The sequence below is a fragment of the Adiantum capillus-veneris genome, chromosome 8, assembly GCF_014529385.1.
Source record: "Adiantum capillus-veneris isolate H3 chromosome 8, ASM1452938v2, whole genome shotgun sequence".
Lineage (NCBI taxonomy): Eukaryota > Viridiplantae > Streptophyta > Polypodiopsida > Polypodiales > Pteridaceae > Adiantum > Adiantum capillus-veneris.
Window position 1 is genome coordinate 7,833,323 of NC_140938.1, and position 17,227 is coordinate 7,850,549.

The 17,227-nt window shown below is 44.8% G+C and overlaps 1 protein-coding gene across 31 annotated transcripts in view; it reads left to right on the forward strand.

The window, feature by feature from the left end:
* The first annotated feature begins 5,422 nt into the window (after nucleotides 1–5,422).
* The window catches only part of LOC147451633 (lipid droplet phospholipase 1-like), a 237,913-nt gene continuing 226,108 nt past the window's right edge, over nucleotides 5,423–17,227 (forward strand). For 29 of the 31 annotated variants that reach the window (XR_015188803.1, XR_015188807.1, XR_015188804.1 and 26 more), the window contains exon 1: nucleotides 5,423–5,730. Coding sequence is in view for 18 of the 31 variants with exons in the window: in XM_086517544.1 (XP_086373670.1) it covers nucleotides 5,579–5,730 (152 nt within the window). In the remaining 13 variants the exon portion in view is untranslated. The remainder of the gene's footprint in view (nucleotides 5,731–17,227) is intronic. The other 2 variants (XM_086517551.1, XM_086517552.1) reach the window with 2 other exon arrangements.

Consider the following 17,227-nt stretch of genomic DNA (forward strand, 5'->3'; position numbering starts at 1 on the left):
TGAGACTCGATAAGGAGGCTTGTTAGGCGGTGAGCTTCTTAGAAGGAGCTCAATGATGGTCATCATCCCCTCGTTTTGGAGGTAAGTCCATAGGGATATCATTGATGAACACATCTTGGAATCCTTTTAGAAATTAGACAAGTCTAACTCTTCTTGATTCCTACCATTTACATTTGATGAAACGATAGGATCTTTCAGAGACTCTTTGACAAAAATCATGTACGCAGACAAAACTGAGCTCTTCATTGATTTATCAAAAGCAGGAGAATTTACAAGTGGAATGGTGCAACCACGCTCACTAGCATCTATATAAATTTTCTTTCCCCTATAGGTGAAGTAAATTCTCCTTTCAGGGAACTTCATATTAGAAGCCATGTGATCAAACCATGGTGCCCCTAGGATAGAATCCTCATGTTGGAGAGGAGAGATGAAAAAGTCTTCCTTGTCGACATAGCTTTGGACATGAAGCCTCAACTTCCCAATCAAGAGAGTAACGGAGGCTTGTTGTCCCTTGAAAGATGTGTTAAACATTACCATATCTCCCATCTTGAAAGCTTGAATGCCCAACTTGGTGGCCAACTCCGTTGATATGAAATTGTGAGTAGAGCCAGGGTCAAACAAGATGAAGGCATCATGCTCTCTTACCTTTCCCCAAGCATAGGAAAGTGATGATCCTTTGCAAATGAGCATCCTCTTTTGGAGCTTTGATGGTGGAAGCCCTAAGAGCCTCACTACGAGCATTCTTTTTGGGGCAAGAACGATAGCCATGTCCTTGCTCCCCACACTTGAAACACTTATGGTCCTTGCAAAAAGCTTCAAGCTCTTCAGGAGAGAGTTTGTTTTTGCCTTTGTACACTCCTTCTCCTTGGATCGATTGTTGTTTTGTTGTTGTAAGTGAGTTGGGAAGAATTTTGAGCATTGGTTTTTCCCTTTGCATCATTTTTGTATTTGTTTTCCATGGGCTTGACATTCCGTCTAGTCCCTTGATGGAAATTGATGCGTGAAGCAACCATGGTGTGATGGATTACTTCACCAATAGAACCAGGCAGCCAGGCCGTTGAGAACTAATGTATTCGGCCATCTCTTCAGGTAATCCCACACAGGATTGCTGCCTTTGCTGAGCAATGTCTATCTTTTGAAAGAGAGTAGCCTTGAGATGTAAATACCAAAACCTGTCTACATACTTGTGGATAGACTTATGAGAGAGAAGCTTCAGGCTGTGTTATTTGGTAAGCACTTTGTCATTTGCATCACTTGCAAGGATTTGCTTCATGATGGAAACTCGTAGAGTTTTCCATGTCTTTGGAGCTTGGCTGTTGCCACGGAGGCTAGCCCACCATTGACGAGCTGATTTTTGAAAGTGCATAGCTACATGGCGTAGCTTCGACGACTTCGTGAAGCCCTTGTCTCCAAAGGCTGCATCAAATTGCTGGATGAAGGCCAACACTTTGTCGGTTGCACCAAAGGTGCCATCATAGGTGAGAAAAGAGATATTCTTTCCTCCCGTTCTTTAGCTTTTGTGACCTTGGCCATGCAAGATATGATTTGCGATGTCCTCCCCTCTTGTATTCTCTAGGAGAATAGCCATAGCTTTCATCAGAAGAGGAGGAAGGTGAAGAAGAAGGAGAAGAGGGTGACCTCTTCCTAGCCTTTTTCTTCCTTTGTTTCCTCTCTTTCTTTTTGGAACGACGAGGAGAAGGACTGTATGTTGATCTTTTCCTCTTGGGAGGAGTGGGCGATCATCTAGACCTCCGTCTTCGTGGAGCCACATCTTCAGAGGAACTTAAACTTTCATTGATTTCTTTCTCTTTGGATTTCTCCTCTCGTATGGGAGAGAGTTTTCTTTTGGGGGTCTCTTCATCTCTCCTCTTGGAGAGGAAGGTAAATCCCATAAGCGCGAAGTTGTTGAGTAACTTCGGCTTGCAAGGCAGGGTTGCCCATAGCTTGCTACAACCTAGTTACGAGATAATTCACAAATATGGGAGCATCATCATTAGCACCTTCATGTGCAAAATCTAAGCTATCAATGTTCATTCTACTCTCTTGGTTATTGTCAGCCATGTTAACAAATTTTCATGTATGTACTTAGTGTATGCTTTGGCAATTCAAAACTTTAGTTGCCACTCTTCTTAGCCTTTGAAAATCGGCTCTTAAGTATCTACACCCATGGCTCGAAGTGGTTAATTATAGAGAGTAGTGGAGTAAGTCTAACATAGTTGAGGGCTAACTCATTTCGGACTTCTTATGGATCAATAATGGTAAAGCCATAGAAAAGTCTAAAAAGACTCCATTATTAAGTCCAAAGCTGCCGATGTGTCCACCATATCCCACATAGTCACAGCTCAAGAAAATCGATAATAGATCCCAGTTTCACTTAACCTAATATAATTAACAACATCAACCATTTATAGGCTACTTAAGGACCTCTCTTCTTAAGCAAGATAAGAGAAACCAAATGCTATGATACCACCGTAATGGAATTGACCTATTTAACTTGAGAGTAGCAGAAATTAATGAGAGTACTTTTGAGAAATTACTTTGTGAGCATAGCGGGTGAACATAATTGAAGATAGCAACATAATCATAGCAATTAGTTAACTTTGACATGAACAATACTTTTGCAAGAGATAGAATTTAGAGAAGCTGACAACAGTTGAGGACTGAATTTATGTGGAGCCGGGGAATTTGTATTATGATTTCTCCCATGAAGAGAGACTTGTTACAATACAATCTTTGTGTTCCTAATGACCTAGGTGATGCAATGAAGATGGAAAGCTTCATGCATCACAAGCATAACATAAACTTTGAAGAAAGCTTTAACTATCCCAAGACCTCAAACACCTTCGAAGGTGGAGAGAGCTAGCAGGGAATGAGGGTAGGGAAGAGGAAGAAGAAACATTTGAAAGGAGAAAGAATTAGTTCCTCACTTATCATAACTCTTCTTGCTAGCATACATAATAGCATAGTAATGAAGATGGAGAAGATGGCAAGCTTAAGCATTGAAGCATGGCTCTTGGTTGGATTTGCACTCCATAACCAAGAGTGTTGGTGTAGGCTCTCAACCTCTACTTGCTTGGAGAAGGAGAGGGAGCTCTTGCATTTTCCACATTGCATAATGAGAGTGTGTGTGGGAGAGTATACACCCTAAGCAACCCCCTAGCTTGCTTGGGTCGACCCCCCCTTGTAGCTCATGCTTGAAGCTCATTGGACCCCTCCAGGCCTTGCCAATCACAAGCAAGAGGCATTACAAGCAACAAGGGTAGCCTTGGGACAAGTGTCCCCGTTTCCATTTTGAGAGAGAGGACTTGATAAATGGAAAGACGATAAATTAAACCTCCTAAATCATCATTGGACCCCTTGGTTGGCCAACCAATGGGCTTCAGGCACACCATGAGGACAACATGAGGAGGAACTTGACAAGTGTCCCCTTTGCTTTCTTTGTAAAAAAGGCATGCCTTGTGTGAGTGTGTGTATGTTCTCTCTCATCCCGTCCTCATCTAGGGGTCACCCCCTCCTTGTAGGGATTGACTTTTGACTTTTGACACCTCAAGCCCTTCAAACCTAAGCCCAGGTCCCACCACAATCTTGGCCTTTAAGCACTTCAAGCTTGGGTTGGGCCGGCTTCCCACCTCAAGCTCAACCCTAGCTTACCTAAGGTCAAAGGACTTTTACACACATTATTGGAGGTCTTCAATGAAGCTGACCCTAAGGTCTTATGCTCCATTGGTTAGCCTTGCTCTTTGATAGACCATCTCTCATTTGGGCCCCTTTGCCATTGGCTCCGTGTTGAGATAGATCTATAAGCACATGTCTATATCTTAACCCTTGTTCTCGTTTATTCTCCCACATTAAGTGATCAATTTAATATGAGAAAATCATTTGGGTTGGTTAGATATTAGATTTTATGACAAATATAATGCTCGAAGATCACTTATGACATAAAAGGCTCGTGCAAACCTACAAATGGAGGTTCATTTGGCAGCAACACATGGAAGAAAACTTAGGGAAGCTCTTTGTGGCCTTCAAAAATGCAAAGTAAAGGCACCCTTCAAATTGTTTTTAAAAAGAGAAGTACTTAGTGGCCAGCCTTGCAATTTTAGGGCCGGAGTGAAACTCCATGGCCTTTTCAAGACTATAAGTACTGTAAATAAGAGTACTAAATTTTTGACTTTACATTGCCAGGATTCAATAGTTTTTTCAATTTCTATCATTTATCCTTCACTTTTGCATTTCAAATTGAATGTTTATTAAGGTTCTCTATGAAGTGAAGCAGAGTGTGACACATGGAGGGTCTCTCCTTCCTTGAAAATTTTAAGCTCCATTATATATAGTATAGATATGGGTTGAGTAACCCTACTATATGTTAACCACACTCTAACACAATTTTATAATTTATCTTTCAATAAATAGACTTTTCCATTTGGGGAGGTTGAAGGATGATATTGATCCCATCGATGGCATTTTGTTGCTCAGCATCAAGCCATCCGGTAAGAATAACTCATATATGGTTTGTCAACTCACACAATGGAGCCTTGCATTGTAATAAGCATGAGAAACTAGCCTGACAATATCTTGTGTATCCAAACATCATGAATTTGTTGTATATAGCATCCTTACGCTCTTCCTTGTTCAAAGAGTGTGAGAATGCCACCGTCAAGGAACGTTTTAAAGGAGGGTTTCAAAAGGTACAAAATTTGAAGCACCTAGAATGATTAAATTTTGAAATTTGATTGAAAGGGTGCTATTGCTTTGTTAGAATGAAATTTTCATTCTAGGTCATTTATAGATTTTGAAAACCTTAGGGTGATAGTGTATCATGAAGGTCCTAGTTTGTGAAGCCTTCAATTTTCTCACATAGCTGTGGATCCTTAATTTTATTGTAGACTTGATACATATAAAATTTAGTGTTCCTTGGTTTACTCAATTTTCATCATGTTAGAAGAGTATCTAATAACAATTGTATACCTAGCAATCTGCAAGTAGTTGGGCAATTTGATGCTTGTACGGCTATAAGATTTTCTCATGTTGATTTGGTCCGGACAATTTTTTTAAAACCTCTCTCTCTCTCTCTCTCCGGGAGTGCACTCATCCACCAGACGTCTTGTTTTTGGTCTTTGATTAGGGAAAATGTTGTTTTTAGTGAGGACATGCATGCAAACCGTAAGACTTAGCGCGGGAGCATGGATAGAAAAATACATTTTCTCAACGCTAAAAATAAGGGCAAACTTGAAATTTCCTCGATTCTTAGGTCAAAATTTGAAGCTTTTGCCCAGGTTTTCTTCAAATCGATATCAGCCGGTTAAAAATACACTCGACCCGGGTTTCTTCTAACACTTCGTGGGACCATGTCGCAATGCATCTGCCACAAAATTTGCCTCGATGGTATTAGAGGAGGACACGTTGGATACAAGAACTGGACTGTCGACACGTTGGCCTGCAGTGAAGTCAAAATGACAGCTTCTTATTTCAGCCGAATCCTCGCGAAGCGGGAACTCTTTCGTTTGCTATTGGCAGCTGGTTTGTGCTTGTGGGCGGTGTCGTGGTCGCCATTGCTTTCATTTCAGCAGCAGGAGCGTACATGCGAGGAGGAGAAGCTGCAGAGCTGGGTTCCAAATATTCAACCAACAGGTCTCCCTCTGCGGCGGCCCTCCCTGTACCTGATGCGGATGTGCCACACAACCTCACCCACCCTAATCATCTCATAGTCATGATGAATGGCATTGTCGGCAGGTTGGTCACCTTAAGCACTGTTTTCGCTAAGTGCATGATGCTTCCATCTCGTTTCTTTCTATAGGATCTGCAATGATAGAGAAGGCTTTTGAGCCAAATGCTAAATTATGTTATGCCTTAATCCTCATGTGAGCTGACACATTATTTTTTTGGCTAGAATTAGTCATGGTAATGACGATGAGACCCCGATGAGATAGCCAAATTGCAAACTTTTTATCACGTCTTCACCTGCGTACTAATGATACCTGGTTTGTGAGGCGCCCTCTCTATTTAAATAATACCAAAAAAATTATGGGATTTCAAAATCTATATCTGTTTTTTGGGATTCCAAAATTTCAATCGGTCAATAGATTCAATCAATTCTACGAAGAAGATTACGTTATATAAGGCACATGGCCTACACATAAGGCTCATATAAAGCCTCATCAGCTTTCAGACAACTCAAGACATATGTACTGAACTGATAGTGTATGTATACTCATGATAGAGCTCATTTCTTGCAGTGATATCTGCATCAATCAACAAAGACCCACCAACGGGTTGCAAAACAATAGAATACGAATGCGGTGCCTCTCATCAGGATCGGGCATGAATTTTTTTTCTTTTGGTAGGATCCATCATGCCAAGGGCCTATCCATTGAAAGAAAATGTCACATTACTTACAATGAAATTCCATTGTTCATCCCATCATTGCATGCCACACCGAAGAAATAAAAGTCCAAATTTGGTGGGCTGTGGGGCATGATGAATTTATGCCGCTGGTTTCTTGGCAAGTCTTGCTGTTATTCTCATCTGGCACAGTCTTCTCAAGCTTCTTGATCATCTGATCCATGGCCTTGTAGACTTTGCTGATGCAATACTGCATGTGCATTGATGATCAACAATAAGTAAGCAATGGGCCTCATTATTGCGTCAAGGGACTTCAGTCTTCACCTTGTCCCGTCAAAGGGCATCATTAGCCCGTTCTTTCAGTTTGAGTGGAATACTCTAGCATGTGAAGTATTTGGCCCGAGAAAATGCTTGCTCATTGCTCCACCACATGTGGACAAACTGCTTGGCATAAGGAATCTACAGTTTTGATAACTTTAGGAGGGTGAGGTCACTTGTTATGAGCGCGTATAGAGCTAGAAGAGAGCAAGTGGAGGAGATGGATCCACAGAGATGGTGGGCTTAACGCTCTCCATCACCTCCAAAACAGTGGAGGCCTCTCTCTGATTCGGGAAGAAGAAGAGGATCCATACGAAGGGCTCAGCAGTTTGCTTCTTGATGACGCGTCTCCTTCTCAAAGGAGAACTCAAGAGCCTCCACTGAAGGAACGAGAAAGAAGTGAGTCTCCTGCCACCTCGGCAGGAGATGGATTCACAAAGACAGTGGGCTCCGCTCAGACTTTATTAAGAGAGCTAGATACAAGACTTTGATTACATGACTTGAGTACAGGACAAGGCTTGATTGCAAGGACAAGACTTGAACATAAGACAAGAACTAGAAGAGATCTTTCCTCATAGGAGCCTCACAACTGGTGTTGGCAAGACTGAGGGGCTTGTGGCCCAAGACCCCTATTTATACTAGTGCTTGAGAAGGTTAGAACTTTCTAGGTTCTTCTTGAGGAGGTTAGAATCTTCTAGAACCTTCTTGATCCTTCTAGTTCTTCTAGAACCTTTTGGATCCTCCTTCAACTTTCTAGAGCTTTCTAGAAACTTCTAGATTCTTCCGGAATCTTCTCCAAGCTTCTAGAAACTTCTCGATCCTTCTAGTTCTTCTAGAACCTTCTAGATCCTTCTTCAACTTTCTAGAGCTTTCTAGAAACTTCTAGATTCTTCCGGAATCTTGTCCAAGCTTCTAGAAACTTATAGAATCTCCTTAACACTTTTAGAACCTTCTAGAATCTTCTAGATCCTTCTAGATTCTTCTAGAGCCTTCTAGTGATGATGGAGACGGTGACACAGGCAATGACGCAAGCGATGACACAGGTGATGTCATAAGCGATTGACTCTCAAGCATCCATGACATCACTCCTCCTATCAAATGCATGCTGCATTTTTGGTGGTTAGAGGACAAATGAAATCAATCAATCGTCCCGCTCATTGACAAATGCAACCCAAGGCTCCTATGTCTTCTAGAACTTAGAAGGCTGCTAAGACATTGAGTCATGCAAGAAGAGAAGGTGATGGTCAGATACCCACTCTCAATGGTGGCAAGTGCTGCTCTATTTTCTACGTTGTTTGCGACTATGCCCACCACATGCTTTGCAGGTACAGTCAGATTGCATTGGCATATGACGACTGAGAAAACACAACGTTCATTAGAGAGTGGGGAGCATTTATGTATCTAGTGATTCCATTGGCCTTTGTAAGACTCCAACCACATTTCAGCGTGCCATGATGCAAATCTTCAAGGAAATCGACAGGATTTTGCATGGCCATATTTGTCGAGGATGTCACTATGTGGTTCAACACTTGGGAGTTCAAGAGGTGCAGGGTGAAGGTGGTGAGTTTGAACCCACTATTAGTGCGTGTTTGCATAATTCAAGGGATTGTTGATTGGAGAGTGTTTTGAGATGGTGGGTCCTCGCCATGTACAGACTACTGTTTTCCATTTGAGGAGACAAGATGGGACAGTTCCATAGAGCCTGAGTATATACGGGCAGTAGCTACTGACTTTTATGGAGAGTTGCTCTCAGTTAAGCCACTATCAGAGTGCATGGACGCATGCAGAGAGAAGGTGTGGACACAGATGCCTTGCCTCGTCAATGAGGAGATGCGACAGATGCTTGAGAGCCCTCTCTGGTCAGAGGAGCTTCAAGAGGCTCTCAGAGCACTCTGTCATGAGACAGGCACCACATGCCGTCGGAAAAGAATAGATTGAACAGACTTTTAGCACCTCAAATACAACTGAACGGAAAGAGAGAGACGACACGGGGAGTGGTGGAATATTACCCCAGAGAGTATTGTCTCCAAACCTTGGCGCTTCTTTCGGTATTTTTTTATATTACTTAAACTCAGTACAATGCTGGTACTCGCGCTCTGCACCTTCACCAAGAAGAGTGCCAGAGACTGATCCCTTTGCACATATTTAAAGGCCCTTGGCTTCAAAAGCAGTTACATGAAAAGCAGTAAACTCAAAAGCATATGGTCTAAAAGCTGCCAGTGCAAAAGGAGGAATCCGTACAGCTCTGCTACGTCAGCAGCTAGCGTGAAACATGGAAATCCATACAGTCTTTCACGTCAACAAGCTAGCATATAATCCGGAAATTCGTATAATCTGCCACGTCAGCAGTCAACGTAAAATCCGAAAATCCGTACAGTAAAGCTGCCACGTCATCAGCTCGCAAATTAGCCTATGTGTGTGTGTGTGTGTGCTGAGTCGAGTTTTATTTTAATGCCTTTGTTACTTGTGTCCCATCGGACGGGGTTCCATAAGTTGGCGGGAACTCTTCTTTAAAAATAGGCCACTCGGCAAGACTTTGCAAGTTGGTAAAACTTCTTCTGCTGCTTCTGCTTCTTCACTTAGGGTTTAGGCCCCTCGACTGCGATCTGCAGATTGGCTCCGTTCTTCAGCGGCTTGACACGTCAACAGTTTGTGGCACTCGCTCGTTGTAGTTGCCTGGAAGAGGATGGTTTGACTCCCAGCTTTTTCTTGGAGTACTGGGAGGTGCTTGGACAGGACCCATGTAGTACATACCATCACATTTTGCACACTGGGGAGATGCCTGATAGCATGAGCGAGGGTTTGACCTACCTCATCCCCAAGGAGGGGGGATATGAGATTCGGCAATGGCGTCCCATCATCATTCTTAACTCAACCTACAAAATACAATATTCTTGCAAAGGCTCGGAGTTTGGGAATTCAGCTGCTACTTGAGAGCATCACACATGAGACTCATACGAGCTTTGTCGAGGAGCATAGTATCCTTGACAACATCTTCACCTTTTGGGAGGCGATTGCCCTCGCCTGCCTGCGAGGATTCCTTATGAGATTTGGCAATGGCGTCCCATCACCATTCTCAACTCAGCCTACAAAATTCTTGCAAAGGCTCAGAGTTTGAGAATTGAGCGGCTACTTGAGAGCATCATACATGAGACTCATACGGGCTTTGTCGAGGAGCGCACTATCCTTGATAACATCTTCATCTTTTGGGAGGCGATTGCCCTCGCTTGCCTGCTAGGAGAGGATCTTGTGGTGCTCCTTCTCGACTTTGAGAAGGCCTACGACGGAGTTTACTAGTACTTCTTGGAGGGCACTTTGTGCAGGGCGGGTTTTTCAGATGCATGGATTAGAGGGGTGCCTTCTCTCTACAGGTGTGCTCACAGTTAGGGGTTGCAAGCAGAAGGTCGGGGGGAACGCTTCATGCTTACACGCTCAATATGGCAAGGTTGTCCTATTGCCCCCTTCCTGTTTGATTGCAGAGGCGATGAGCAGATATTTGGCCTCACAGGTGGTTGGTTTGCGTGGCCTACAGTTACCCATTTGGAGAGAGGAGCTTCTGGATGCTGAGTTTTGCTGATGACTCAGACATGTTTTTGGAGGGCTGTGAGGCCAATTTGCATAGGCGTGAGCAGGCTTTGAAGGTGTTTAGTTGTGTGCCGGGAGTATTGACCAACTGGTGAAAGACAATTGCTTTTTCAGTTGGTCATGCTCCCACACCTAACTAGATGCATGGAGGGGGCTTTCCTTGGATCCCTCGAGGGATGCCCGTTCGCTACTTGGGCTGCCAGATTGGCTTGGACTTGTCACCAGAGCAGCAAACTGCCCCCTCCTCCTAACCATTAGGAAGAAGCTGTTACATTGGAGCTCGCGAGGCTCTCTCTTTGTAAGGTGCAGCGGAATGAATGTTGGAACTTTGCTCAAGATGAGTGCTCCGAACTGTGCTCAAGGTTCCTTTTGTTCTTATGGAAGGGAGAGCCTTCCTTTCTTAATGAGAGAGTGCAATGATCACAAACAAAGTGAATGGACACTGTGCGTGAAAGTGTATGAGACTGAGAGATAGAGAGAGAGGAGAAATATGACACCAGAGACGTTGTAAAAGCCTCCTCCGAAGGCCCCACTCTCTATGGCAAGAGCGGTCTACTTATGATTGCACAAATCTCTTCAATGCTTGGACTTGCCGACGATGTCGAGGACGATGAGGACGACGACGAGACGGGCTGAAATCTGAAAACTCTAATGGCTGAAATCTGCAAATCTTTATCTGCTGAATTCCGACTCTATGTCGGTGACGATGTCGATGGCGACGATGCGACGATGACGCGCTGAAAACGCAGATGCTGAAATCTGCGTTTTCCGGGCTGAAACTGTAAACCTTGCGGAAACTGACCGTGCGGCGAGGAACTGCTGCGGGAAGGTGAGATTTGCGAGGTTTGGGACTTGATCTGCGATGTCTAAGGGCTGAAAACTGAAAACGCTGATGGTTCTTGAGGTTCCGTCGCGGATAATCTGCAAAACGCTAGGGTGTGATGCAGATGCAAAAACGCTAGGGCTGAAAATCTGCAATTCTGATGCCGGTTGTCTTGCAAATGCAAAACGCTAGGCTGATCTGATGTTCTGCTGTCGCCGGAATTTGCAAGTGCAAATCGCTGGCTGATCTGGTCCAAAAACGCTAGGCTGTTGCGGTGGAGCAAAAATGCTAGGGCTTGGGGTTCTGCTGAGAAGTTGCCTGTTGAGCGTGTGCTCCTGCTGCCTCTTCTGCCAATTAGTGCTAGCCTAGGTTTGCTTATATACAAACTTACCCTACCTACTTTCCAACAAAAGTCACTTAAAAATAATAAGTGAAAAATATCAAAAATAGGGAAAATATGTCTATGCACTATAAAAATGCTCCTGAAGGATTCTGATGGGAATGCTTATGATCATGCTGTGTGCAACGAGAGGATATGCATCTACACTAAGTGACTGGCCATGCACGGTCTACGAACAGACTCACAAAAGTACCAGATCACTTCCTATTCTAGACTGACTTGATTGAACTGAACCCTGGTCATGCTGTAGCTTGTCCACGGACACATAGGATTGGGTGTGTCACGTGACATCCCCTCCTTTTCAAAGTGAGGTACTGGTGCCGAACTGTATGGCGTTGAGGGAGATCGCCAATAGCATCCGGAATCCTAGAAGGGACTCTTTGCCGGCCCACTCTGATGTGTGGGTCGTGCGGTACTTGAACTTCATAAAGGTCTGCAACGCTTTCTTCTTTGGGCCGCGCCGAAAGCGACACAGTCTTATGTGGCTCCTTCAATGCTTCAACTTCGTCGAGAGTCATGCTTCTTTCTTCTTCAAGAATCTCCATGGCTGAAAATTCGTGAAACCACTTCCAACACAAAACCATGAACATACCTATTCCATGTAAAGTGAGTGGAAAAAATCTTGGCTTCCTCAAAGACTGTGCATGCAATGTGGATGAACAAATAGACGGAGTGCCAAACCGTTCACCACATACACGCAAACAATGAGATCGAATCTTGTCTTGCTGATCTAAATCAATCAACTGTGGCAATTCACAACGAAAATACCCATGCTTGGTGCTCATACTTTCATGTGCTCTTTCTACAACTGTGTCGTGCCAAGGAAGTGACATGGAATGTGACTTCATTGAATGCATACTTTTCAGCTTTTCATGAAAAATCCGCATACATTCCTGCTCATTCATCTCTTGCATCTCTGCCTGAACTTGAGAAAAGAGTTGCAAGAATCTTTCATGTGTCGATCGCTCTTCTCTTGTTGTGCTTTGGTCTCGCGTTCATATTATGCTTCTCTTGCTTTGTTCTCGCGATGTATGGCTGTCACTCTTTCTGTGTATTGATGCTCTATGGCTGCCATCTTTTCTTCGTTTTCACGCTCTATTTCTGCTTTTCGGTCTAACTTCTTGTCCATAAACAACTGCGGCAACTCCTTCATAGGAGTTAGTGCAATCCTTGACGTAGATGGGGAAGGGGGAGGGTCGGAAAAACCTCCTGGTGGGGAAAATTCTTCTTCGCCTCTCTCATGCTCATCATCTCCAAGCGAAGTATCCATTCCGCTTTGAGTGATGACTATCCACTGAAGTCGTGGGTTCTTGTGGTCTTGGGTTCTTAAGTTCACGAGGAACTTGGGTTCTTGGGGGTCTTGGGTTCTTGAGGGTCTTGAGGTTCTTGGGTTCTTACGGTTCTTCTTCCGCTTGCAATCAGTGTTTGAGAAGGATCTTCTCTTCACCCAAGTTCCGCTCTTTTCCGCGGGCGCACCCCTTGGCGGCCTTGCGCTCACACCAAGGTTGCTTTTTCCCACCTCACTTCGATTGGCCGGCCGCTAAGTGCACGGTCCGCTCTCAATGAGTGAAAAGAGGCACAAGGGGAGGCTGGACAAGCCCTTCTTTCCTGGGATTCCTGTCACTCTTCAAAAACACGATTAGGAATCGACACGCCCAAGTGAACTTGGGTTACGTGCGACCTCAACGAGCAAAAAAAATTAGGTGGTTCTTGTGGTTCTTTCCTTGAGTGATACAGAACACTGCCAAAGCTCTGATACCAATGTAAGGTGCAACGGAATGAATGTTTGAACTTTTCTCAAGATGAGTGCTCCGAACTGTGCTCAAGGTTCCTTTTGTTCTTATGGAAGGGAGAGCCTTCCGTTCTTAACGGGAGAGTGCAATGATCACAAACAAAGTGAATGGCCACTGTGTGTGAAAGTGTATGAGACTGAGAGATAGAGAGAGGAGAAATACGACACCAGAGACGTTGTAAAACCCTCCTCCGAAGGCCCCACTCTCTATGGCGAGAGCGGTCTACTTATGATTGCACAAATCTCTACAATGCTTGGACTTGTCGACGATGTCGACGACGAGGCGGGCTGAAATCTGAAAACTCTAATGGCTGAAATCTGCAAATCTTTATCTGCTGAATTCTGACTCTATGTCGGTGACGATGTCGATGGCGACGATGCGACGACGACGCGCTGAAAACGCAGATGCTGAAATCTGCGTTTTCCGGGCTGAAACTGTAAACCTTGCGGAAATTGACGGTGCGACGAGGAACTGTTGCGGGAAGGTGAGATATGCGAGGTTCAGGACTTGATCTGCGATGTCTAAGGGCTGAAAACTGAAAACGCTGATGGTTCTTGAGGTTCCGTCGCGGAGAATCTGCAAAACGCTAGGGTGTGATGCAGATGCAAAAACGCTAGGGCTGAAAAATCTGCAATTCTGACGCCGGTTGTCTTGCAAATGCAAAACGCTAGGTTGATCTGATGTTCTGGTGGCGCCGAAATTTGCAAGTGCAAATCGCTGGCTGATCTGGTCCAAAAACGCTAGGCTGTTGCTGTGGAGCAAAAACGCTAGGGCTTGGGGGTTCTGCTGAGAAGTTGCATGTTGAGCGTGTGCTCCTGCTGCCTCTTCTGCCAATTAGTGCTAGCCTAGGTTTGCTTATATACAAACTTACTCAATTTGCCCTACCTACTTTTCAACAAAAGTCACTTAAAAATAATAAGTGAAAAATGTGAAAAATAGGGAAAATATGTCTATGCACTGTAAAAATGCTCCTGAAGGATTCTGATGGGAATGCTTATGATCATGTTGTGTGCAACCAGAGGATATGCATCTACACTAAGTGACTGGTCATGCACGGTCTGCGAACCAACTCACAAAAGTGCCAGATCACTTCCTATTCTAGACTGACTTGATTGAACTGAACCCTATTCATGCTGTAGCTTGTCCACGGACACATAGGATTGGGTGTGTCACGTGACACTCTTGCTGGCAGGGCTGTTGTGGCCAACCAAGTGCTTTTGGCCACCATGTGGTACATCACATCTTACTGGATCTTCTCGATTTCTTGTATCAGCCAGCTAGAGAGGCTAATCAGGAACTTTCTGTGGACATGGAGAGACACGAGTAGATCCCTCCTTGGGAAGGTCATTGTCGGGGGTCTACCTCCCGGGGAGGAGCCCTGAAAAGAGCTCTTGTTACATCGGATCAAGATCGCCCATCTGTGTGCAAATGAAGCACTGGTTCAGGAGGCTCGAATACTCCACTATTTCTGATCCAACCACCACTCACCCGAGGCAACAAAACCACCTTCGGGAGTGAATGCGTGTCCCGAACAAGAACCCGCACATTGTCTGTGGCCTTGGCCACAAGTGATGTTGAAGTGCGTGGGGTCTGAAAGACTGTCACCAATCATGGAACCAATCCTGGAAAGCAAGGGAAGATGCTCCGGCCTCAAGCATGGGAAGCAAATTGAGATAGGAAGATCTGCCTCCTCCTCAAGCACATCTGAAGTCGGGTCGAAGCCGTGGTGTCACTGTCGTAAGTAAGCTCGAGCCGCCCGAATGCCAAGCGGGCTCATCGATATCACTTTGACTGCTATCTCGGGAGACTCAAACTCTCTTTGGTAATAGCCTCTCTCGAGAATGTGTACATCAATGATCTTGCCCACTTTGGTGAGAAGTCGGGCCTGGAGTAAGTCCCGAACCTCACCTTTGCTGGGCCGCGTGCCAACAATCTTGCAAATGACCAAGGTGGCTTAAAGTGGTTCCACCTCGACCACCAAGTTCGGTTGCTCTTTTGGCGAAAGAGCAAGTCGAAGGGTTGGCTCCACGGTGTCAAGCGAGGAGGTTTCATTAGAGTCCCTCTAAGGTGGAGTAGGGGCCGCTATTCTGTGTCTGTTGCTGTTAAGGAGACGACGAAGACAACGATGTGAGCCTCTGGTAGGCAAAAGGTTGCGCACAGATAGCACTTGGAGGCAAAGGGGGGGCTAGAGGATAGAAAAGCTGCGGAGCGGGGTGGGGGTAGCGTGAAGCAAAAATTTGGGGGGGTGGGGGGGGGACAGTGGGAAACGTGAGGGGGGTGTGGGGAGCTCGAGCGGGGGAAGCAGGGGAGGGCAACACGAAGGTGGGCAGGAGAGGGGGGGGGCTTGAACGAGGATGGGGGAGCAGGAGATGGTGAGAGAAAGCATTAGCAGCAAGCTTATCCTTCACCTCTCTCTTTCTTCTCCATAGATGTATAAGAAATTCTCTTAGTAAGAAAAGAGCAAAGTAATTAAGCAAGCGAGTGAGAAGTAGCATTCATGTGAAAACTGGTTCTTGTGTCATGTTTAACATATGATTCTTGTGTCCTACTTTTGTGTTTAACATTGGTATTAGAGCTCTGCTATTCCACGAGCATAACACAAAAATCTTCTTTCTTGAGTTTGGGTCTATGCTTTTAGCATATTTCTTGGGGATTTGCCTTCCATTCATAAAACTCTAGGATTTGCCACGTAGAGCCATGTGTCTTGAGTGCAGGAGAAAGAAAACATTGTTTGTACAAGATTGTAATTGTGTGCCCATGAGGGTAAATAGTGCCTTGGAGTGAAGACTCTTAACACCTTGTTAAGAGAGAGGAGGAGAGAGCTTCAGCTCTTTTCAAGCGTGCGTGCAGACACACACAGACACAAAGATGAAGGCAAACCTTCTACTTCTTCTTCTTCACTTACTCAAGCTAAGAAGTTTACAGAGCATAAAAGGAAAATACAACATAGAGGGAAACTAGTACAACAGTCTAGTGTGAACTGCTAATGAGTGAGCTGGATAAGTGTGTCATCACTTTGGTAGGTAGACCAAGCTGGTGTAGTCTAGCCCCAGGGAAACTAGTACAACGGTTTACTGTGAACCGCTAGTGAGTGAGTTGGATAGATAAGTGTGCCATCACTCTGGTAGTGCGCCAGTGATATGAGTGTCGATGATAGTCATCCAAGAGTAATACATGTTGAGCTTCACATCTCAACACTTCCCCTTAAGCTCAACGCCATTTCCCGTATGTCAAGCATCGTTGGAAACCGCCTCAACTTTGCTGTTCCAAGGGCCTTCATAAAGATATCCGCAACCTGCTGATTAGTCGTCACGTACTCAAGGTCAATGTCGCCTGCCAAGACTCTCTCGCGGATGAAGTGTAATGTACCTCAATGTGCTTCATCCTCGCATGAAATACTAGGTTCCTAGCCAATTGTATGTTGCTGAAGTTGTCACAATAGATGATAACTGACCTCTGTATGTGTACTCCAAAGTCGTGAAGTAGCAATCCCAACCATGCTCCTTCACATGCCGCCACCGCAACACCCCTGTACTCTGCCTCTGTACTCGATAGAGAAACCTTAGGTTGCTACTTTTTGCTCCATGTGATAGCCACACTCCTAAGTGAAAACATGAATCCGTTGGTAGACTTGCAATCATATGTGCCACTAGCCCAATCCGCATTTGTGTACCATAGAGCTGCAACTCAACATATGTCACGTGACACATCCAACCCTATGTGTCCGTGGACAAACTACAACATGATCAGGGTTCAGTCAGTCCAGCCAAGTCTAGATTAGAAGTGATCTGGCATTTTGTGAGTCTATTCGTAGACCGTGCATGCCCAGTCACTTAGTGTAGATGCATATCCTCTGGTTGCACACAGCATGATCATCAGTATTCCCTTCAGAATCCATCAGATTCAGTTAGGGGAATTTTCCAGTGCATTTAGCCTATTTTCCCTATTTTGGTATTTTTTACTTATCAT